Source organism: Netta rufina (assembly GCF_964035555.1).
Source record: "Netta rufina genome assembly, chromosome: 5".
In the NCBI taxonomy this organism is placed as follows: domain Eukaryota; kingdom Metazoa; phylum Chordata; class Aves; order Anseriformes; family Anatidae; genus Netta; species Netta rufina.
The window spans coordinates 48,757,613-48,782,336 of NC_140128.1; the positions used below are offsets into that span (position 1 = coordinate 48,757,613).

A 24,724-nucleotide genomic window follows, 5' to 3' on the forward strand; every position below is an offset into this window, starting at 1 on the left:
CCTTCTGAGTTTTCAATTTCTTCAAGGGTACAACCTTTAGCCACAAGCTTTATGAGCCTCTGTTCTAGTGTTTGACCACGTTCACAGTGAAAATATTTCCCTTTATATCTAAAAAGGATTTCTTGTGTTGCAGCTTGTCCCCATTCCTGTCCACGTGCACCTCTGACATGGATCGGGCTTCATCTTCTCCCAGACTCACACAAGATGGCTGAAGGCAGCAAGCAGTAAGAGGCTCTTGCCAGCTAAGAGAAAACACTAAGCCTACAGACACAACTCCTTGGTACCCTGAGCTATCTCATGGCTTCAGACAAGCATCTTCATTTAATCGGGACAGCACTACATTCTTTTACCACAATAAAATCTTTATCTGTAAAAATCCAAATTCTACTGCAGACTGAGATCAAAGTTCATTTTCTGCAAGCCTTTGTTTCCAGTAAATTCAAGAGAACAACTTCTGATTTAATCTGTCCTAGCATAAACATATATCTTAATGTAAACATTAACTTTGATGTTAGAAAGCTTGTACACAGCTCAGTTGTAAACCTTGTTATCAGCATGCTTCACATTGGCAATATTTTGTGCATCTCTGTTTAAATTACCAGAAACTATTAAGGTGGAAGGATCATTTCATTGGGTGCCATACAGCTACAGCTCGAATAGGTACTGCCCTACTCACCCACACAGATCTGAATGATTTTTTCGCCCGAGAACCTCGAGGTATGTCTCTTTGCACCAGAATACAGAAATTTCCAGTGAGCGCTGAGGGCTGGCCATGTGGCTGGCCGTATTGCCAACGGCATGGGAAGTCCCCATAGCTCTCACAGGCCCTACAAAACTCAGAAAGATGTATGCTCATACTGAGCTTTCTCAAGCCAAAATGGTTCAATTCCAAGTGACCTGGCCTGAAAACAAAACATGTTCGGTTCATATATTTAAAAACAAACAAAAAAAAAAACAGAAAATAAACAAAAAAGGTGATGTTCCCAACCAGATGGAACATGTCTGTGGCTATTCCTGAAGCAAACTCCTCCTCCTACTCTTCAGAAGGCACATCCCAGTGAGTTTTCCATCATGAGGATCTGCTCTAGTGAAAAGCTAAATCCTATATATTTTTCCCTTATCATTACTTGCCGTTAGTAGCCCCTTACTAGCACAAGAACTCTGGTCATACTTAGTCATACAAGAGAGCAGACACGCTTTAAAAGGCACAATCTCCAGCCCAGACCACAGTTAGCAAATCCTCAGCATGACTTGAGTTTCTCCATTTGTGGTTTTCTTATCTCCAACTGAATACCGCAGACAAGGTTAATTCAGCATTCCAGGGTCCTCTCAGGCCAGAGGGAATGAACTACTGATGGATCGTGCATTTCTACAGTGGTTTAATGTCTCAAACTTCTAGCAGAGAGATTGAGACTTTAGCAGAGCAGTGTGTGGTGGTATTTTTTATCTTGTGATGACAATTCCCTCATCAGCTTCAGAATGCACGTGACCGGCTGGGGCATTGATGGATGCAAAGCACATTATCAGATGCTAACTACATTTACTGGTGGCATATGACACCTCAGTGCCACAGCTCTTTGGACTCAAATCTACATGCAGGTTTTGAAAACTGCCCAGGGAATATGTTGATAAAATTTTCACTTTTTCCAGTTAAAATTTCAGGTTGGCAGAAAAGGCCCTCAGGGTTCTGGCAGGCACCAGATCAAATGGGAGTCAAAGCGCCCTTGCTGCAAAGACTAACAGTACTCAGGGCTGCATCAGGCAAAGAACTGCCAGGGAGCTGAGGGAGGGGAGCCTTCCGCTCTGCTCAGCACTGGTGAGGCCACAGCTGGAGTACTGGGACCAGTTCTGGGCTCCCCAGAACCTGGACATACTGCAGAGAGTCCAGTGAAGGACCACAAAGGTGGTGAAGGTACTGGAGCATCTCTCCTATAAGGAAAGGCTGAGAAAGCTGAGACTGTCCAGCCTGGAGAAGGCTCTGGGGTGACCTCAGCAGTGCATACAAGCATGAAGTGTAACCCTGTACAAGCCTATTATTGTTCTCTTATGCAACTTTTCATCTACAACTAGTTAAGCCTCTTGAAAATGCTCAAGAGCCAAACTGTAACATTGCAAGCAAAACAAAATAAACAAGAAAAACAAACCCACACTTATTTCACTGAGAATTTTGCCCTAAAATGCTGCTTACTAGCTGAATAACGTAAAACAGATTTGCAAAACCACACCTTCAAACAGGACTGCTTTAACAGGGAAGAACACCTCCTTCCTAAAGCTGGCACACTGTTGTCTTTTGGGAAGGCTGCATGAAACCCACACCAAAAGCTGTCAATATGGGCTGCTCCATCTCAGAGTCAGCCCTGCTTTTGATTAAAATAATTCCAGTCTGCTTCTGGATTAAGGCTCAGATGCAATGCTTTGTGATTCGCTGGCAACCAGTGCCTTATATATTGCTGAATTCTGCCTCTGAAACGAATGAGAGATCCAAGGACTATGCCTGGTTTGGGATTCCCCAAAGGGGCTGCAATAGCAGGAAACCAGCAGTGCTTCACAGCCCTGGGACCACACCTCCCCTCCCTGGCCCCGTTCCTGCTCCAGGAGTAAGGAGTGGCAGTCTGGCAGTCCCACTTCACGCTGCTCCAAGATTCCTCCTCCTGAAAGGGGACCTCAGGCTACTCCTCTGAGCTATCTCAGCTTTGCATTCCTCCACCATGGTGACAGTAACTTATGTAATGGGTGGAGGCCCTTACCCATGCTAACAAACCTCACAGGGTTTGATAAAGCAGGCAACTTTCTTCTGTACCTCCATGCACACTGGAAGCTGGAAATGCATCAAAGGACTAAAAAAACACAGCAACTTAAAGATACCCGTTAACATGTGTCACACCCTGACGGGTGCAAGAGAGCGTTAACAATTTTTTTCAGGCAGTATTTAAACATTTCTGCTAATACATTTAGTACCATTCCACCCCTGTAGCACACCTAGTGTGTTCCTGTATAACCTGACCCATCTCTGTATCCGCAGGGATTTTACTATTCTCAATCTAAAACAATTTCCCCTCATTTCAGCAAATTATGCCATGTTCAAGAATAAGCATTCTTTTGTACTGCCCACAACAAAAAACTTTTGCTTCTGACACTTGCAGTTCCTACTGCTGCCATCCTACCCTCAGCTTTACAGCATACTTGACTGCTTTAAACAAAGTCAGCCTCAGTAATGCTCCCCAGCTTGCTGCTGCTCTGTACTGGTATTTCCATAAACTTATCTACATTTATCTGATAGTATTTATGCCTTATGTCAGTAGTTTGGATCCATTCTTAGAACCATATCAAAGGACTATTCCCTCAGCGTTTTGAGATGAGAAACCTTATAACACTGGGAAACTGCCCAGTGCTACGCTGCTCTCAATATTACTGCCTCCCACCAGACAGCCCAGCATCAGATTATTTCTTCACCTACTGCTGGGTTTCCAGTCCCTTAATTTCCTGACCACAACCGTAGCTTTTGTTGACTTGTGCGTATTACTGGGTGTTCAGTCTCCCCATTCTTTGTTACCTACAGGTGTGCTGGGGTTGTACCACAAAAACAGCCTTTGATACAACAAGCCATTTACTGGCTCACCAACTAATGATTCACTTGCTCAGGCTGGCTTGAAAACAAGAACTTCACAGAGCAAAACAAAACATTAGAAAAATGAAAGCTCAAAATATTAGGAAAAATTATTATTATGATTATTTTTTGAGGGGAAAAAAATAAAAGAGAACAAAAACCAGTGTCAGCTCAGACATCAGAGCATGGATTCACTTATATTCATTTGGACCTGACAACCTCCTCTCCCCCTCCTCCTAGGCTCTCTCTTCTTGCACTTTCAGTGTCTGAATGCTTCATGAACACGAGTGGATTTATTCTCACTGTAGTGGCATGCTATCGATATAGAGATGGGCAATAGCACAGATAAGGAAATTTTCCAGAAGGAATTGTGCTTTTGTATACATGCACCATCAGGTCCAAAATGAAGACCCCTTACACACCCTACGTTTCAGAAAGTGCTGAATGATCCTGCCTGAAAATCTAGACTCACCTCAGGTAAATGGTCAATGCTGAAAAAAATAGTGAGCAACAAGGTCAGAGGTTGTGCCAGCAGCCTGTGGCAAAAGACTGTAGGCTAGAATAAAGGGCATTTGCATGTCAAACTTCCATCAAGAGTGGAGGTCAGTGAGAGCAAGGGGCCTGCCCAAGCCTTGAGAGCCCAGCTCTTCATTTCAGCTGTCCTGTGACCTGTACCACCACCCATCAACCAGACCATCTTTCTCCTTACACTGCAGCACAGCCTTCTACCACAGGGCACCTGCAACCATAAATTATGGCTGAGATGAACTAAAAACAGAGGGGGGTTGCTGGTGTCAAAACTGAAGAGGAACTTGGCCCTTCTCATCGTCCCCATGGCCAGCGCACCTCAGGTGCGAGGCAGAACACCGAGACTGCTCCCCTGAGCCGGGCCGGCGAAGTGCAACTCCCATTCACCTCCCGGTAGCTTTTTCCTTTGAGAAATTCTGTCATGTCACTGAAGTACTAAAATGGGAAGCCAGTCAACTGGCAGATGGAGGGATCAGAACACGTTAAACTACACACAACATCAGGCAGCTCTCACATTTCTGTGTGGCAGCTCTGCCATGCATCCAGCGTCCTGGGGACAAGACAAAAGAGCAATGCCAGTACATTACCTCCATCTATAGAGTCTGGCAAAGCATACCACCCATCTGGCTGATTTCTACAGGTAAAGGAGCCAATACATATTTGCTATATATTTTGGCTTTACGTCTTGATTGTGATATAAAACCACAGCCAATTTCAGGCTGGAACCAAGAGAAAAGAAACAAAGCTGACCCAAGAAATATAAGGGAGAGGCCAAGAAAAATGGTGATTTGTAAGCCATTGAGAATGCTGCCATCTCTAGGCACTGCGGGTGCTGTTAATGCGTGCGACGATTAACGTGTGCCTGAGCAGAGTGCTGGTGCCATTAACAGGACCAAAAATAAATAAGCCTTACAGTTAAAGAAAGACACTCTGTTGTGGAAGGACACAGTGAGCTCTGCACGCCATGCCAAAGGGAGGGAGAGAAGGAGGCATTCCCAGAAGCAGCGTCCCCGAGGCTCCCAGCAGACCGCTAGGCATGGACTGTCGCCCACAGCCAAAACAGACTCTACAGGAAAACAAGAGGGGAGCAAGCCACAAGGCCAGCGGCTTGAGGAAGGGTACTTGTGAAGTCTGTCAGTCTTCCAGCACCATCAAGTGACTTGATTTTCCTTAAGCCCCTTAACCGCCTGGTTGGCAGGTCTGCCTCGCGTGACAGCTATCCACAAAGGAAAGCTCTCACTCAGTCTGCTCCAGAGCAGACAGAGCTGATCGGTACATGGTGGCTTTAACTGATCTGGCACTGCTGAAATCCCTAGAAGTAAGACATAATAAAGGCAAAGCAGCCACAAAGCCCCACGTATCAAACCGCTTTTAGCAGTTAGTCTAAGGAATCATTCAGAGATTAACAGCAGGGGTTAGAGCCCTGCCCTGGCCAGCACATGCCTGGGGATATGGCAGGCTGGGCACGAGCAGTGCTCCTCTTAACTGAGTCACATAGAGCCTCCTGCCAACTGGCTCTTGCTGACAGCTGAAGGCTCTGTATTGTCTGGCTCATAGCCCAATGACCAATAACCCCCAGTTCAGAGACACCAAGCTTTACTGAGGCCATCAAACCAACCACAATGCAGTGAATAGGCTAAACCTCTTTCTCTTGGATGCTCTTTTCCCCTGCAGCCTTCAAAACTAAGGAGATGGGATTCCTGGGTTCTTGCCACTTTGGATACCAAAGATATCACCCAACCCCAAGGCAAAGAGAAAGCTGAAGCACATCATGACAGAGAGAGGACAGTCTACAGGAACGTCAACCTTCCTGAACCTGGACATGCAACACGCCATGAATGCTGTCCATTCTGTGCCCATGTCCCCTCTCTGCATATGACCCAGGTACATTTTGCAGTGTGACCCATTCTGCTGTCCCCCTCCATATACCACCATGCTTCCCTCCCAGCCTCACTACAGAAAAACCAGTAAGCTTTCAATCACCCCCTAATAATAAGCAGGTAAAGACACATCCACAGACAGAAACAGCTGAGTTCAAGCTGAAGTTGGAAGCAAATTCAAACACTCCCCTGGCTGCCACAGTTTTTAAGGTGACCAGCTCTCTGCTCTTCTCCCACAGCATCTAAGAAACCTTCATCATGGTATCAGGAATCTGGCAGGAGGAAAACATGGCAGCAGACTCCCTGTCCATAAGCCGATTCAGCTTGTTCTGAGGGGGGTCAGTACCTTAGGCTCAGACAGATTAAACTAAACCTAATGAACTCTTCTAATTCTTCTAACTTCTGCTCCAAGATCCTAAGATCTTCAAAATCAATGGGGGCCTTTACCACAGGGCTGAGAGGAGCTTTGGCCTCCAGTTGACTTTGCAGCTATTTAACCAGTCTGACTGCAGTTCAGTTGGGACTATACCATAGCCACGCTTATTTTTATTTTCCCTTCTCACATCATTGCACACTAATATGGCCAGCTAGTGATGCCTGAAAGGCACTGACATGCAGATCAATAAGACTTGCGTTTACTGTTACATTCTGCCATACCCAGGAGCCTGCTTTTTTCACTCCACGTAGAGATGCCAGTTTTCTTAATAATATGCCAGCTTTCTTGGCTTGCATGTTATATTTCTTGGTTCAAGCTTTATCCATTTCTGTGTGAGTAGTAGAAGCTTCACAAATAAATGAAGCACTCCTGTGCTTTAACCACTAGACCGTGCTCCTCCTACAGTGCATTTAGCAAGGAATGACAGAAGGAATAATCCAAGCCACAGAAGGCTCAGTTTACCTGGCTACAGACACGTACAGCAGCCTCCTCTATCAAGTCAATCCCTCCACCACAAACACATTTCCTTCAGTGAAAAGCAGTGTTTGCACCCTCATTTTCCTTTGTCAATTCTGCTGGGGTAGGATACGCTTGGTGGTGAGGTGAAGGAATGCAGGAATGACCCTGCTGATGGACACTGCTGTAGGGACAGGCTGAGCCTTACCTTTCCTCAGCCCCAGCCCCTCCTCTGTGCTGGTGCAATGGTTTCCTGAGGGAGGAAGGAGCTCTGAGTGGTTTCAGATGTACCTTTTCATCCATGAATATTTTATGGTCAGCTCACAATTACCTTTCGGCAGACTGGTGGGCTTGTGAATAGATCAAACCATCAGATCGTAAGCACCGAGTCTCTGGACCCAAAATAATTATAACTGTGCTTGTCTGGAACCGAATGATGTGGGTTTATCCAGTGGGACAGGGCTATGTTAAGTACATCTATGCTCTACAACGTTAATATCAGATGTTCATACAGAGCACATATCATAACCGTCAGTCCCTGGCATATGATCCTGTCTTAGAGCACACAGTTTGTATTCTCCACATCTTTATTTTACCTGGCTTGTCTTTTCTTGTCGTTACCTGAGATAATCAAAGGACGATCATCAAGAATTTTGCTAGAACTTGAAACAGAATCACAGAATTGAAGGGGTTGGAAGGGACCTCAAAAGATCATTGGGTCCAAGCCCCCCTGCCAAAGCAGGTTCCTCAGAGCAGGCTGCCCGGGTAGGCATCCAGACGGGCCTTAAATATCTCCAGAGAAGGAGACGGAGAGAAGGAGAAAAAAAGAAACAATCACAGAATAAGTAGATGGTGACTGAAAAGCAACAGGATCAAATAACCACTGAAAGCTTTTGTAGCACAGGTATTTTTGAAGTAAAGGGGAAATACTAATGAAGTTCTGGCACTTCTCCTCTCATCTGGTCAGAAACATAGACAAAACTGCCCTGTGATATTGAACCAGTTTAATGCACTAGCGAAGTAAGTTCCCCACTCCTTATTTCAAGCTTCACTGTTGCCAGATTATTAAGCTGGGTCTTTTTTTCCTCTTGATTACTATTTTTTAAATGATAGCAGTCAGGAATCTGCCTCAGAAGTTATCATCCGTTCCTGAAATGATTCTTGTACAACCCCAGAAAAGATTTTTTTCAGTTTAAACATCATGAGCTAGAGTCCCAAAATACACAGCCTGTTTGTCTATGGCAGAGTCAGGAACCAAGTCCAAAATCCTCCAGCCCAAGCCCTAGCTACCAACTACAACTCTTTCTTGAGAGGCAACTCTCCTGTTACAATGGCAGCACAAAGTCCAAATTTATATTTCCCTGTACAAAAGCTGTCAAGAAAACCATCTTAGGAGTAAAGGAAACATATCATGACCCTTAATTTAATCAGGAGATGTTGTCTCCTGGGACACAGAGCTGAGCCAACTGGGGTTAAAAAAGATAATGGCAGGAGCAGATTCCATTTATCTTCGCCTTTATACTGCCCCTCCCAGGGCACAGTCTCTCCTGTATTTCACTCCTTTTCTTCCTCCTGTTTCTAATAGGACAGAGCTCACTGCAGAAGGGTTGCTATTATAAGACATTCTGGCTCAGTGGCTAAGGCACAGCTCAGGGCTCTATCCCTGGCACAACCACAGTTCTGCCACAAGATCTGGGCACCTCATTTCACTTTCTTGTGTCTTCATTTCCCTCTCCTCTCCCCAGATGTACACATCTGGTTCCTTTTGCTTGAAAACTCATCTAGGCTATTCTTCGTGAGGTTGAGTGGAGGTCAGGTCAGTACGACTGCAGGCTTGGATGTGGGTTTTAGGTATGCTAGCAATATAAATGATAATGATCTAAAACCCATCTGTGCAAAGGTAATGCTTTGAAGGACGGAGTTTCACTCCATGGTCAACAGGCTGGGGATCTGTAGGTGTGGAATGTCGGGAGTCCTGGCCATTGCTGGGAAGTGAGGAAAGGTAAAGCAACGACTGCTGCACAGAGGATGCCTTGAAGAACAATTCTGACTTCACTAGGAAAGGGTATCTTTCCATTTCCCCCTGTTTTTATGCTTCTTCTTTTTAGCCTTTGTTTCAAAAATAAAGGTTTGTAAAAAAAAAAAAAAAAAAAAATTATCTCCTCCACTGGACTCTTCCCTTCTTTCCATCTCTAGGTCATACTCATCTTGCTTGATACTTACACCCTTCCTAACATGTACTTCTCCATCTTTGCAGTCTGATTGCTTGCTCAAAATCCTCCATTCAGCCCTCTTAAGACGCCTCCCCACCCGCATCATCTCCTCACATTGTGCATCTACATTAACAGGATAAAAAGCAAAAATAAGAGTCCACCCATTACAGTTTTCTCCACAACGCCCAGAAGGATCTGTGCTCGAGGCATGTTTTAAAAATCATTGTAAATCAGGAAACAGCAAGGTGGAGCGAAGGGAAATTGGAAAGAACTCTCAGCTTACAAATGTATAATGCAAGACCAGGGGCCCTTGCTCCACTTTAATCTTGCCAACGGTTACGAGAGCAAGTGCCACAAACAAAAAGTCATTATTATGACTAAACATTCAGTATTTATAGAGAAGTAGCATTAGAAGACAAACAGTTTGAGCAGTGCTCTTAGGCTAGTTGTTCATTGCTTTTTCCTGAATGTGGTCTTTTATTCCAGCATTAATTGTGGCTGTAAATCATTCCCAACCTGCTTTGGAATGAATTTACACATGCAATTGAAAGCACAGCACATTTATACATACAAGCCATAAGGCATTCAGCAACTCCAGCAGTAAAAATACCCATCCATCCATCAGGAATCAGGCCCACAGAAGATTTAAAAACAAAATTATCGTTGAAGTATTTCTCTGCCTGCTGCCAGAAGTGGCTACAGCTGCTTCTGCATCATCTGGAGGACACTGGAGTGGGCGAAGTGGTCACTAACAGGTGTCATTGGGACACCTCATTGCATCAGGTACTTGTGCCAGGAAAGGTTTTGTCTCACAAGGGACAAGACCTGGAGATCTTGAAAAGATGTCCAGAAAAGATCCTTGGTAAGGCTGAGCAGTGAACATGATGGGGAAGGAACGTGGACACCTAACCCTTGTCTGTGACCATCCAGGTCAAAAAGGTAGAAGCCAAAAAAGATGGAAAGGAAAAAAAAAAAAAAGCTTGGATTTCTTTTTTGCTATGTTGCAATATATCAGCCCCCAAGAGGAGAATGTTATTTGTAACACCTGGGGTGCACATTCTTCTGAGAGCCTGGGACGTGAAGGCTTGGCAGATGGGTAGAGTGACCCTCTCATAGCCTTCCCCTTTTCTGTCAGCTCTAGCAATGAGGAGGTTAAAAAAAAAAAAAAAAAAAGAAAAAAGAAAAGAAAAAAGAAAAAAAAAAGAGCTTGTTAAGTCTTACACTGCTTCCAGATCAAATTTTTATCCTATTTCACTTTGGAAGTCTCTTGAACAAGCTCAGTGTTTCAAAGCTGAGGCTGCAAATCTCCCAGGGCAGGTTCCTGTGTTTAATAAACTGTTTTGACTGGAATTCAAAGAGAAAGTAAAGATTTCTGTTGGCCTAGCCATAGAAAATGTGGCCCAGATCTGTAACCCCATATCTGACCAGACAAAAAAAGAAAAAAAAAGAAAAAAAAAAAAAAAAGGATATTTCTCAGAAACATTGGCATGAGACTAGCTCTGCTTCCCCTGAAGTCTCATCATCCTTAATGGAAATACCTGTGACTAATTTTTTATTTTGAAAGAAGGTGCTGGAAGGAGATGCCAGAACCCCAGCATAACAAACCTGTAAGTTATATAGAGGTTCAGCTACTGGGCAGAAGAACTTCCAGTTTACTCTTTTCAACCATTCCACCACGAAATTAACCCTTTAAGTGCTTCATAGCCTAAGAGCATGCTGAATGCTGACAAGCAGGGAAGCATACAGGGACCAAAATACCACTAACGTGAGCAATGCTTATAATTTGCTTAGCGTAAGATGGAGCTGTGACTCGTGTGATTCAGCCTTTCTTGAATGACCTGGGTGAAATTTCGGTGCTGCCTGGGGACCCTCTCAAGTTCCCCTGGTGCCTCACATCCACAACCTTCGTGCACGAGGCTGAACATCAGCCCCGTTAACTGCACCAGAAGTCCTGGAAACGGGACAAGACCTTTCTCCTGCCACTGCAGTGAGACATGCAGTGCTTCACACCATTCTCTTGGTGCCTACACTTTCCATCCTACAGCACAGAGACACAAAAATAAATAGTGCATCAAGACAGTGAACGTCTCCCGGGATTTCACTAAATCAAAAATGAAACCTAAGCTCAGCAGAGACCCTTTCAATCTGACAGGTCTTGTTTTCTTTAAGTTTCATTTTTCTTCCTCTAACACAAACATGACCTACCATTCGCCCAAATTCAAACCTGATGTAGACTTTCAAAAACTGTTTCCAGCTAACTGTGATACTCAAATAGCAGTCTGTCTTTTCCCATCTATTCTTGTTAATGTCTCTATTCACCAAACTTTCCCTCACAATTAAATTCCCATGTCTGAAAGTTAAAGTGACAGAAGCGAACAGCCCTGATTTAAGAATTAGTCCTCACATTTCTGCCAGCATGGATGGAAACAGACACAGCCTTTACAGGCTGGAAGTTCCACTGTCAAAGTTTCCAAAATCCACCTGTTTTGATTTGTATGGTTTGTGTGCAGCAGGCCAGACAGTAAATATAGGGATTTCATTTCCCCTTTGATTTCAGCACTTCTTTTCTATTAACTGTCCCATTTCCTGATTCACCTACATCAAAGTTAGCAAAATAAAAACACTCCTGAAAGCCTACAAATCAATACTTAACTTAAGATGATCTGTTCACTAACACCAGAAGGACTGGCTGAAATTTTTAAAGGATTGAATGGCATACATGGTTATTTTTACAGCAAACACAACAGTTATCCCAGGATTTCAAAACTCTTTGTAAAAATAAAAAATAAAATTAAAAAGGTGTTTATTTATTTCATTTTACAGTATATATTACTACTAGTGCTAGTTAGAAAATGTATTTCTGCTACCTTGGATAATAGTGAGATCAATAATTCAACTATAGAAAAATGTGCCCCAAATAATTTGAATTTAAATTTGTACTTCCACGTCTCCTGAGACACATCATGATCTCCTCACATAGGGAAGCAAATGAAGTACATCATTAGAAACCAAGTCTTGCCAGAAATTCCAGACAAGAAGGCAAAATCTTCTCAGAAGACAAGTCAGTTTCCGCTCGTGTTGTTCTGCAGCAGCATTCAAATAGAAACGTTCTGCATTAAATGCAATTCCTTAGTTTTCAGACAGACAAAATTCTCTACTGAAAGCACACATCTCCATTGATTTGGGCTTTTATACTTGTCAGAGACCAATTCTATTTAAAACAACAACAAAAAAATCACCAAAACTTTTATACGAGTTAGCTACACACAATAACAAATAGAAAACTGAGACCCAGAAGCAGTGGTTAGAGACCAACTTTGCGGTAGACCTGTGAGCTACATCTGCAGCATTTACTCTGACAGTCACCAGTGATTGGCTTGATTCTGATCTCTTGTAGCCAAGTCTAGCATCAAAATGAATATCCTGGCCAGTGGAATTTCCTTTGGATTAGTTCAGAAATTTTCTCTCCATTCCTTTGTAACATGACATCATCAACAGCAAGCAAACCAAAAGGGATTTATTCCAAATCTCCCATAAATTTGCATAACACAGAACCAGATTAGATGTATGGTAAACCTGGTATAAAATGGAGTAAGTGAAATCAAAGTCTAGCCAGAAGTTGCAATAGAAGAACCACCAACACAAGAACACAGAGTTACTTATTTTATTATTATTATTATTGGAGACTGGGGAACACCAAGGTCCTAAGAAAATGTCAAAGGTCTGCTGGGGCAGCAATTCTTTCTCTGTGTGTTTGTGCAGTACCTAGAACAAGAGATTTCCAGTCTCAGCTGGAGAAGTATATAGTCATTAAGGCACCGGTAGTAGTACCAAGAGTTGTGTAATACCCTCTAGATAAGATGTACTCCAAAGGCATCATAGTCTAAGTGAAGAACACAAAGCATTGGAAGAAACAACTCTTATTTATACCATCTACAGCTGAAAGACCTACATCCAGAAATCTGGACAGGGTCACATACAACCAAGAACCAAATCAGTATTTCCTCAGTCCCAGCCTAATACTTCAAATGCAGGCCATGCCATCTCTCAAGGACAAAATCATAAGCATGAAAGGCATCCTTTTGATTAATTAACAAATCACCTACCATCAGATGTTTTTTTATGTCATAAAAAGATTACTTCTCTCATAGAAGCAGATTTCCTCATTAAATAATCAGACTAGAACATGTCTTAGCTTGCACTGAGTTATGACTATACGGAATGTACAGCTCACACCCTTTAAAATAAGTTTCAGCATCTTGGGCTTCAGTGACACAAGAATAACCAAAGGACAATTGTAGGACAATTGTTTCTTTAATGTCAGACAAGCTTTAATGTAAATAAAAATACAAAATAAAGATTTCTACTACTTACCAGCACACTGGTTGTTTTCATCCAACTGGTACCCAAATCGACATATCAGAGGTCTTGTAACAGTAGGGTAGTTAGGAACTGGGCCTGGTGCTGGGGGCGGTGGATAAATATTTGAGTAAGGATTCAGATATGGTGATCGATACACTGGGTTTGTTCGGGGTACACATAAATAGCCACCATTCTGGTTGACACACACCATATCTCCTCTACAGGCCTCAGGAATAGTCCGACATTCATCAATATCTGGAAGGAAATTGCAGAAGTTAAGTGAGTGATTGCTTCTTAGCGTGAGCTATCTGAAAAACAGTTAATTTTTTTTTTAATCAAGACTTTGCTAAAAATTTGATACTCTCTTTGAACAGAAGGGCTAATCTTTCTTTGCAGATCCTTGCTTTAAAGTTAGATTGCACTAGATCAGGAAACTTCCCATATATTCCATAAATCCTGTGTTCTACTTGTTTTAATTCAGCATTAAAGGGAGAGGGGAAAGCCTGCTTTGTTATTCTATAAATGTTCGGTTTAAACACTGATTTACACATGGCTACAGCATGCTACTGCCTATTCCTGCTAGTGGGTCTGTCCAAACCACAACATGCAGATCAGGATTTCAAACACTGGTGGCTTGGTTTGCCCAGCTGTGAAACTTGGATTCTGATTTGGAACTCCCAAGCTCCCTCCCACAGAAAAAGTTAGGGATGTTCAGATCTGGGGACGTGGTTCAGGCCTCTTTCTTGTTCCAATTGAGATTGTTGTTGAATCAAATTTAGAAAGATACGAGTGGTTTACCCAAACCGAATGTTTGTTTGGTTCTCAGAGCACAGAAGCATTTGACTGCCATGACAGAGCAAGCAGCCTGCTGCTCATTTTCCCCCTCATTGTTTGAGGGACTTTAATTCACACAGAAGATGCTGCCCTGGAGACTGAGAGCCTCCCTTCGCATTCATTTATGAAAAGGTGCTATAGGGTAAAGTGAATGTTTCCCTACACCTGCTTCACTGATTGTCCTAGAGTTTCAACACAGAGCAGTAATAAACTTTATCTGGGGCCTGCAGGTACAGAACACTGAGTTTGGAGGAGACAGAGAAGGAGGATGAACAACCCTTGTTATTTAGCAATGCGACTGAGCTCCCAAACTCATTTCACTGCATTACAAGTATTTGGGAAGCACTGACAGCCAGTTAGTATCCCCATGTCACCGATCGATATATCCTTGGGCTATGTAAATGCACACACACATTTATATATATACACACATGTATTTATTCACACACACATTTATCACACAGCAAGGACTTTTCACCTAAAACATACCAAGAGCAGCACAAAGTTAACAAAGGCAGTGTTTCTGAACCCCGAATTAAGTTCATTGATGTAATTAAAATCCTACCTAAGCATTGCCCAGAGGCACGGTCCAGGTCAAACCCATTAGTGCATTGTTGCTAAAAGGAGAAAACAAAGGACACTCAGTAACTGTGAAATCAGACAGCTGCAGAGTCAGATGCTCACCTGGGTTATCACGCTTAGTAGAACTGTTCAGCACTACACCAGAATGTTCAGGACACCAAAATAAAGTCCCTTCCCTAAAGGACAGGCAACGAGGAATGAACCAGAGACCTCCAGCGCCTGACAGCCCCTTAACCCAGAAGGCCATTTCCACAGGTGGTGATAGTTTCAGGCTGTTACTCTCTGCTGGGATATGCTGGGATAGCCAACACCTGATGTGCCACACACTCCCTACCAGGAGTTAACACAGAAGCTGTGTTCTTCTATTTTGGGATCTTGTTTTTGCCAGAACAAGGGGGCATCAGTTCAGAGGTACTAGCTGACTTCTCTAACATGCTTTGAAACTCCGCATGTAGATGGTTCAGTACATAACTCTCGAGAAGCTAGCCAGCTGACCTGAAGCCAGAGTTAAAACACAAACTTAAAAAAGTAAGGCTTTTAGTTCACACAAAACATTTAGATTTTTAGGGGATAAATCTGTACACAACACGTGTTCTACGCATACAAAGTCACTGGAAACCTCGTTCCTTCCTATCCTACACTGCTGGTCAGGGCTGGAACCTGGAGTCTTCAACACCTAATCCATGTTCCTCAGCATTTCTAACTAGTGACTTTTGTCAAAACCCATTAAAATGATTCCCTGTTCTCCCTAGTTTTTGACAGAGCCTTTGGGCATGTGGCAGTGGGCCACGCAGTCGACACAAGTTGATCCTTCCAGTAAGTGGGTAATGGGAAGGCAGGTGGGCAAGAGACATCAAGAAAACAAAAACCACTGAAGGAACCAGAGGGTACATGGTGGGAGTGTATTCAGGATTCCTCCTTTTTTGTTGTTGTTGTTAAATGCTAAAGACACTCATTTTGGACTCTGTGGAAAAAAACAACGGAAAACCTTAAAGTACTTTGCATATGTTTGGAGAAGTAGCGAATTGTAGGTTGAAGACAAGGTGTGAGATAGATTAGTCAATGGAAGTGGGCCACTGCAAAAGCTGGGAGGGGACATGACACGAAATACATGGCACTATTGGAACTGCACCTGCCATTTGCATGCCCAAATACACAGAACCACTAGTAATAGTGTCAAACATGTGGGAAGGAATTCTGCCTTCGTTTATTTTGGCATTACAAGATACTTTGGTATCACAGTGGGGAAGGTATTCTGATGAGTGAATGTATAATCAGCCTCACGTTTTAGAGAACTTACATACTCAACCTTTTCTTATTTTCTCCTGTGCTGTAGTTCACACACTACAACTAGGTTAGATGGAAAAGTTGGGTTAGTTTTTAACAAAATTATTTTTTTCCACAGTAAACCATGATTCAGAAACACTGAGACTATTGTAGAAGTGATTTCAACAGTTTTCTTAAGCTTTATTCTAGAAAAGTTTCCAATATTGAAATGACCTGTTTCAATATCTTCAGAAAGAATTTGTTGCTATCATTTTGGTTTCAAGTTGTTTTTTTGCTTGGACTTCAAAATTAATTTATGGTACAAGATGTTTCTATTAAAAAAACATTGGAAATAATATTTTTTAAATTATAAAAACAAACCCTTAAAGACATCTCAAAAATTCTCGAGGGGCATGAAAAGCATTTCCCATACAGATCCAATTTTCACAAAAATATCAGTAAGCACGCCACATGCAGGAAATTTTCAACCTAACAGAAGAAAAACACAACTACTTTTCAAAGTCTTTTGGCAAAGGTATTTAGAAACACAGCTCTGGACATTGAGCATATCTGGATTATCAACTAGGAATCCAAGCTTAACATGCCTTTGGGAACTGTTTTTCCTAATTTAAAGTCCACTTGGAGCCCAAGAACACAAAGAACTAATGCTTCTGCTATTTCAAGAACTGGACTGCTCTACTTCCATCCACCCTCAAAAGCCCTGCATCTTGAACAAAAATGGCTTTGGGCACAAATTAAAGTGAAGCCCTAGCTAGGATGCAGTCATTCAGGCTTGCAGTCCAAAAACAAAGTCTTAAGATTCTGCCAGACTGCTATGCACAGAACATGCCTGTTTACGTGACTGAGTTTTCCAAACACTGGTGTTCCCCATCACAGAACTGAACTGTCCCTGCTCTTGTGGGATGACTTTTCTTATTTCCTTTTTCAGACATGTTCAGTTCAGAAGCAGAATCAGGTTTTTAGTGAAGTCCAGGTTTCTGCAGGGATATTTTGCTGAGCTGGCAAGGATGAGTCAAAAAGCTAAGTCCTTGTTCAACTCCAGAATCCTGCTGGCTCCAAGTCCTCCCCTCTAAACCCTTAGACCACACAGCTTCCTTTTCATGTAAACCCCAGACCACAGAGCTTCCTATTCACCTGTTAGCCAGTTAAGTCTCATGCCATATAGTGCTTCAGTATAAAACAGTACAGAGATCTCTCTGTGCACCTCTCACCTGTGCTTTTCCAGGGTTCGAAAGGCAGACGGCCAGTGTGAAAGCAGTCAGTATCCTGTAATGTGCATAGAAAATAGGCTGAAAACCTTCTGATATCCAGGCTCGTTGTACAGAATTAAATACACACGGACAAGTTAATCTGTAGTGACACTTCAGTGCATTCCAGAGTTTTGTCAACATGAATTTGGCCTCTGGAGAGAGAGCAATATGATTGTGGGCCAGATTCAGATCTCAGAGTCATTAATTTTGCTATGGTTTTATGAAATTGGGATCAGAATTGATTTGTACATAAGTATTCACTAATATTTTCTTTTAATACCACCCCACGCAGTAGCTGCTTAATGAACAAACACATAATATTCAGTAAAGCATTTTTGCCTCTCTCTGACACCTTTCTTTTGACAATATCCAAGTTCTTCATGCACACTGTGCACATTTTACAGATGGGTAAACCAGCACATGGGCCCTGCCTAAGCTCACAGAGCAACTCATTGGCAGGACTGCAGGCTTGTCATGCAGGAGGTCCTGAATCCACGCCAGTTGCGCTAGCTGCTAAACCGCACTTCATCCCCAGGAGACTATATCTGAGATTAATCCATTTTCTTGGGGCCAGATTCTGTCCCTTTCCTCAGTCTTCAGTACTACATTGCTCTGCAAGTAGACACACTGTGCCAGGTCATCAGCTACTAGAAGCTGCTATCTTCAGTGGAGACTTCCCCAGTCATCTTAGCATCTAGCGGGACTTGCTGGGTCTCTTCACTGCAGCTGAGAGAAGAGGGTCCCTCGCTAACAGAGCTCTGTGGCTATATAGTGGACTCTTTACCTGGAGCATGAAAGCTCTCCGGTCAACCAACCCCCCACCTCCAAGTAGGAAAGCAGGAAAGGACAGCAAGAAATACCTTTTTTTTCTCTGTACTACAGATTTCAGTGTTTTGCCTCTGCCTTATAGAAAATTTCTTCTCAATACTATTAAACCCCCACCTTGCTTAGCTTGGATTCTAGTTCTGAACGGCAATTGTATATATTTCCCACAAAACCAGCACAGGAAGCACAGGATATTTTAGGTAGTCTCAGTTCTGCTACTCCACTAAGCTGCCAACTTTCTCTCTTAGAGCTGTCTCCGATTTCCAGTGCAAACTGAGCCACTGAACAAGACCTACAAATGCATCAGACAAAACCATGCACCAGCAGAGACCGACACATTTGGACACATTTGCTTGAAATGTGGAAACAGGCACAAGCTCTGAAAAGTAAACACAAACCCTAAAATGGTTGTTCGTAGTGCTGCGGAGGCAGATCGTGCTTGTTGGCAGCCTCTAAGTGACAAGGAAAAGCAAATTCTACACAGACTTTTCTGTAAGAGTCGGATGCAAAGCATTCAAAGTACAGAGTTATCTATTTAGGCTTGCACTTCATCTATTAATCCTTTAAATTTTTTTGAAGATGTTTTAAATCTGGCACTGGGTATAAATTCTGCACACTCACTCTGTGCATAGCAAGGGCAGCACTAGAAGGAAATACAACAGGTTATAGCTGTGTGTTAACATACATAGCGACACGGGTGCACTTCACGGTGTTGCAGAGCAGTACACACTAGCAAAATCTGCCATAAAATCAGTCAGACAGAACTCGTACTTTTCTAGGCGGTCTTTAGTTTCCGCTGTTACAAGATGATATATTCTTCCCTCCTGGGGTGGGGGTGACCTTATTGCCTCATACGTGTTCTGTCTGCAGCCACCATCGCAGTTTGCCCATTATTTGAGATCTCAAATCTGCTCAAGAATTATCAGCAGACATACAGCACAGCCTATCAATGCTTTATTCAGCTGGTCACAGTAGCTCGTCCAGCAGGCAGAGTATTTTAAACTAGTAATTAACTTCTGCAATAGTAACTAATTAGCTTCAAATGAATCACTGCAGCCAGGGGGCTTGTTTGCAGTTGCAATTCAGCACTCCCACTGATATTGGGGTTCTTAAAGTGGAGGATATAAGCACAGATTAAGAAGAAAATCTTCAGAGATAGCACAGTTTTAATAACAGATTGTCTTTCCCCACCTCTAACCATTGAGATCCCGTCTCTTTGCAAATGGATTTAGCAAGTGGATTGGCATACTGAATCCTTGCCACAGATATTTTCCACAAGTAGGTTTCCCTTCAGTAAGTAAAGAAGTTTCATGCATAGCACTTACCTTTTTAATCCTTGCATGTCCAAAACTGTTGGGGAAAGGTGGAAAAAAAACAGAGCCTGTGCTGATGAATAACTAGAAAGTGTTTCCAAACATTACCCTCTGCTAGCACTTCAGTTTCTCAGTCATTTATAGTCCAAAGAATGAAATAGCAAGTAATGGAGAAGATCGGGAGCAGTCTGTACCTCCTCAGACACTGGAGAGAATACAGAGAAAGCACCTGGTTTTGCTTAGTTCTCTTCTGTAATTCAGCATTAAACCAATTGGAGGAGGAATGTTAAAAATGAACACTTCATTTTCTAAGTATGTTAAACAATGCAAATGGGGGCCTCAGCCTGGGACAGCTGGTTTAGATTACAAAGCTCACCAACTGGCTAGACTCCTCACAACAATCTCGAGGAGCCTGCCAGGATAAAACACTAACAGCTTGAAGGAAAGCCTCTCCCGCTGCAAACTTCACAGTTAAATGTGCCTCAGAGCAGAGAGCACCGTTATTGGACAGAAACTCTTATCAAGGGACCGGAGAAGGGAAGGGATTGTTTTCCTTGTTCTGAGAACAAAAAAGTCAGGCTTTTTTGAGGCCCTCTAACCGGTGTCTCGGACGATGAATATGCAACACTCACTGCTTCATGCCAATGGCATAGCGATGAAAGTTCTGACCCTCTGGGAGGTGAATAACTTGAATTCATAACCATCACAGCTACAGGAACTATATTGCTTAGGGATTACTTGAAAACAGGAATAAACAAATTAAACATTCAAACAAAAGCAAATGGTCTGTCTACAAACACTGGCCCTTTTCAAGTTGACTCCGTGCTTAAGGGAGCTTGTGAAATGCAATTTCTCAGGAAAGATGATTCCTGCAGATCTCCAGTTATGACTGAAGAGGAAGGAAATAAAGTACTTTTTCAGGTGTTTTGCAACTTTGTCACAGGCAGATCTTTAGCAGGTCAAGCAGTACACTTATGAGATGTGAGCAATCAGATGCTGCAAAGATTGTGCTAGATCCACAGATGAACACTAAAATTAAATGCACACATAGACATGAAATGAATACTTACAGTTTTTGTAGACGCTTCCATCTTAGGAAATCCTTTATTCTCAAGAAACATGAAAGGTCCGACATGATAAAATCTATCACACGTCTCTCCATTATGGACTGAGAAACCAAGAAACAGAGTTGTTAGAACAGATATTCATAAAAATGGCTTCTAAGTGTGGATAAACAGCTTTACATACAAAAATATAGCTTCTTCAAGGCTGTTGAGCACCCACAAGTCATATTTATGTCAATGGAAAGCACAATAGCTCTGTATGCAACTAGTTGCAATTGTCCAAATGATTTTTCAAAAATTACAGTGCCAGAAGCTCAGTGCCACTTTTGACAGCTTGTCTCTCAGTGACTTCCTTACATCACTTGTGTTGTGTGGAAAGTTAAACATTTTCCTAGTGTCAATATATTTGCAGATAAACAAGAACCAATTAATTTATTTTGAATAGACTTCCCAAAACTTACCAAAAACCCACAGAAGATACTTGTGAACAATCCAACCGAGCACATTGAGAGTAAAGTTTTGTCGTGGATCAGAAAACCAACAGAAGTTGGAAAGCAAGGACTGGGCAAGTTTTCCTTGTGGTAAAGGTTAACTGTTAGTTATACCATTGTTCCATCTTAGATCTAGTGTTGCTCAACACACTCGGTGATCTGGAGAGCTAGCAAGCCTAAAAGTAGCATCACTTTCTCTATTTTAGGTGTATGAAGATCTACTGAAACTGTTAGAACCAGCTCTGCAGCAAAGTAGATGTTCTGAGGATCCATATTTCTGGATGAAGGACTTGTTTCTTACATTTATTGATGCTTCACTTCCTGATTCGCTGATTTTTTCTCACCTTACATGGCAAAATCATAGTATGCATGCCAGAATCCCTGTATGGGTTCAGCACAAATCTGCTCACAAAGAAGTGCCCCAGATGAAAGATTCCTGATTCATCAGCCAACGGGAAGAGGTGCTCCAGCGCTGGAGAGAGGAGGTGAATCCAGATTTGATCACCTAAGCGGCTCCCTTAAGAATGTTTTGCTTTTTCCTGACTCCATCAGATAGATTGAGTGGATAAAATTGAGAATATAAAAAGCATATGAAACCACAACTTTGGCTAGTTCAGAGTGTGGTGGGTTTTATTTTTATATTTTTTCCTAAATAAAAGGATTTAATGTTATGGCTAAGTGAAATTTTTGCAGTACCTTTCAGTAACTACAATCAGCCACAAAATAATGAGGTGTAGCCACACCCTTCTCACATCTTCCTTTCATATGAAAAGTTGCAGAAAGGGAGATATTTGCGGTACACAACCTCTTTTGTTCACCCCATAAATGGACAGATTATTCAATGTGTCTTTCAACACTATCTACTGATGTCTTCACCATTTATGCTTAGGTTGGTGGCTTGACTTAGGTGGAGCAGCACTCTCACTTCAATGGTCAACTGTTTCCCCCTGTTCCAAAATCCACTAATTTATTTAGACTACCTTGACTTTGTCTTCATGAGCAGGTGTTCACAGTACAAAATGGGGTTCTGGTAAGTAACTGAATATGGTCTTGAAAGCTTTCTTTGTGCGTAGCTAAGGTTGAAACTATAGCTCCAATTATGTTTAAGACTTGGATTTTGAAAATTGTAATATATAAACATAAAGGACACACAAGCTGTGTAGCATAACCTTAACTCTACCCTCCACAAAATGTATGAATTGCACCATGCTCCTGTAGATAATGCAGACCACTTGTTAAACAGTGACCCTCAGCACCAGAAAATGTAATGTAACAGCTTCTGAATGCAAGGACAAAAGCTGTATTTAGGCCAGGGAACTCAGGGAGAATTAATTACACTCAGCATTCCTGATCAAAATGTCTGCTTCACAAATGTAAGTTGTCATCTACTAACTTTTACAACACTTCATCTTCTTTTTAAGTTCTGGTATTATATTTACCAAACACCCTTCTTAGATCTTATAATTTTTTCAAGTTTTCTCTCTGAACATTCCCAAGGACACTGTCAAACTGTGAGAGCAGAGTCAAATTACACAGATGTGTATGGTGATAAATGTGCAAGCCCAAAGCCATTGAAAGTGACAAGTCATAGACATCTTTTACACAGTCATGCAGACCTGAATTCAGTAAATTAAAAAAAAAAAAAAAGAAAAAGAAAAAGAAAAAGTCTATAACTGACACTTTAAAGGCCTATGTCCAAACTCTAGATACTTAAAACATCCATTTTGCTCTACCAAAACTCACGGGACCAAATTTTCTATCACAAAAACTGGTAAAACACTTAAAGCACAACTGCTGGGCATTTGCAGAATCGATTGCATTTTGACTGCACCCAAGCACCAATGAGATTCACAGGCTGGACCCTGGAGATTGATCAAAATGTTCCTGAGACCGCCAAATAAGCAAGCTTTTGATATTGTCATGTGTCAATATAATACACAACAGGCAACAATTATCACCCTGCTGCCATCTGAACCGCACTAAGCACACGTGAAACTTGGTCTCAAACCTTAATTCTGCCTGGAGGGATTTGGGCATATTTCTTTCACCTCCTAGCACAGAATGCCAACTGCAAACTCTTGGTATCTGGGGAGGGTTCCCTCTCCTTTGCCACAGACAGACTAACCTTATGCTGTCAGCTGAGGTCAGCTTCACTCAGTGGCTGACTTCTAAATGCTATCTCATAACACGAGCAGCGCAATAACCTGTTCCAGATGGCTCCGGCCTGAAGCTCAAAAGCACATTTCCCAACATATTTTCGTTTCCTAGCCAAACATAACACAATAATAATTAACAGTGAAAATTAACAGAATGCATAACTTTGAAAACATCACTCGTGCTAACTAAAACCTACTGGCAATTCAGTCTTTAAGATGTCTTGTCATGTAGTGCTGATCTGCTGGTTACGCTACTGTCTTTAGGAAGGAGAAAACATAAAAGCTGCTGTTGTGCTGCTATCTGTTTGGGTTCAGTTGTCTCAGTATGGTAAAGCTACCACCTGTGTGAGTTATCCACAGAACAATGAGCCAATACTGTATCTCTTCCTTCCCTTCTGCATGGGGATGTCATCTGTCTGTCTGAAGCATGCATTCTTTGGGGTTGACAACAGTGTATGATGCAGTAATGCTGCTGCTGATGGCACTGCTCCCCAGGGAAAAAAAAAGGAAAGTGCTATTTTAATGTTTGCAGCAAATGTTCTCTGAGCACCATGTCATGGTTTTTGTTTTTCTCTATATAACTATAGGTCTGTGGTCACTCCAATACTGGTTGCTAATAATGCATTTACTTTAAGATAAAAAGTAGTCAATGGAAAACCCAGGCATTTCTGGCTCCATTCTGAAATGCAGCAACGCTAAACATGGACTGGTACCCAACTGAACTTTATTACTTTAAGAACATTCTAATCATCCCATGAAATAAGGAATACTAGGGTCTAGCAGGTACTTGCCAAAACCCAAATGCCTTAAACCAATGTCCAATGAACTGCATCATCTACAAAACTATTTCAGGTGTATTACCTTTAGCGAGTTCAAGTTTGATGTTCATGATCACCTGTTTAGCTGTGTTTTTTTTCTAGGCAGGCCTCTTTCTCTTGGCAAGAAAAAAAAAAAAAAAAAAAAAAAAAAGCAATCGAAACTTTTGATAGCTGTCCCAGGAAAAATACAGGGTTTTCACAGCAATTTTAATGCATGTGACAACCCTCTGCATGTCCCTCAATATTATTATTTGCAACAGCATACAACATTCATTCATTTCCTTGCTGATTTTTTTTTTTTTTAATATATCCTTGACTGACCTTCATTTATGCTTTCAAAACTGTATTTCTGTTAAAAGCATATAGAAAATCATCTTGTACCTAAGGACAAAATATCTCCTTGAGAATTGACAGCTTTCCCTTGAGCTGTTGGTATCTGAGAGTACAATGCTCAGGCCAATGCCCCAGGCATCAGGACATGGCTACCTCTTCACTTTTAAATCTCATGCTCTGGGAACTGCAGTTCACATTATACCTGAAACTAGACAGACATTTCAGTTTATTATTTATTTTGTAAGATTGGCATGTACATGATCTAGGTTGTAATCTTTTCTCCTCTGCA

At 42.1% G+C, this 24,724-nt stretch overlaps 1 protein-coding gene across 1 annotated transcript in view; it reads right to left on the reverse strand.

Moving 5' to 3' along the window:
* The window catches only part of FBLN5 (fibulin 5), a 46,587-nt gene extending 26,825 nt beyond the window's left edge, over positions 1-19,762 (reverse strand). Inside the window, exons 1-4 of the mRNA XM_084286947.1 lie at positions 19,586-19,762; positions 17,397-17,451; positions 14,882-14,933; positions 13,495-13,737 (exon numbers count right to left, since the gene is read on the reverse strand). Coding sequence (XP_084143073.1) covers positions 13,495-13,737; positions 14,882-14,933; positions 17,397-17,451; positions 19,586-19,602 — 367 coding nt within the window. The 5' untranslated portion in view covers positions 19,603-19,762. The remainder of the gene's footprint in view (positions 1-13,494; positions 13,738-14,881; positions 14,934-17,396; positions 17,452-19,585) is intronic.
* Between the last annotated feature and the right edge of the window lie 4,962 nt (positions 19,763-24,724).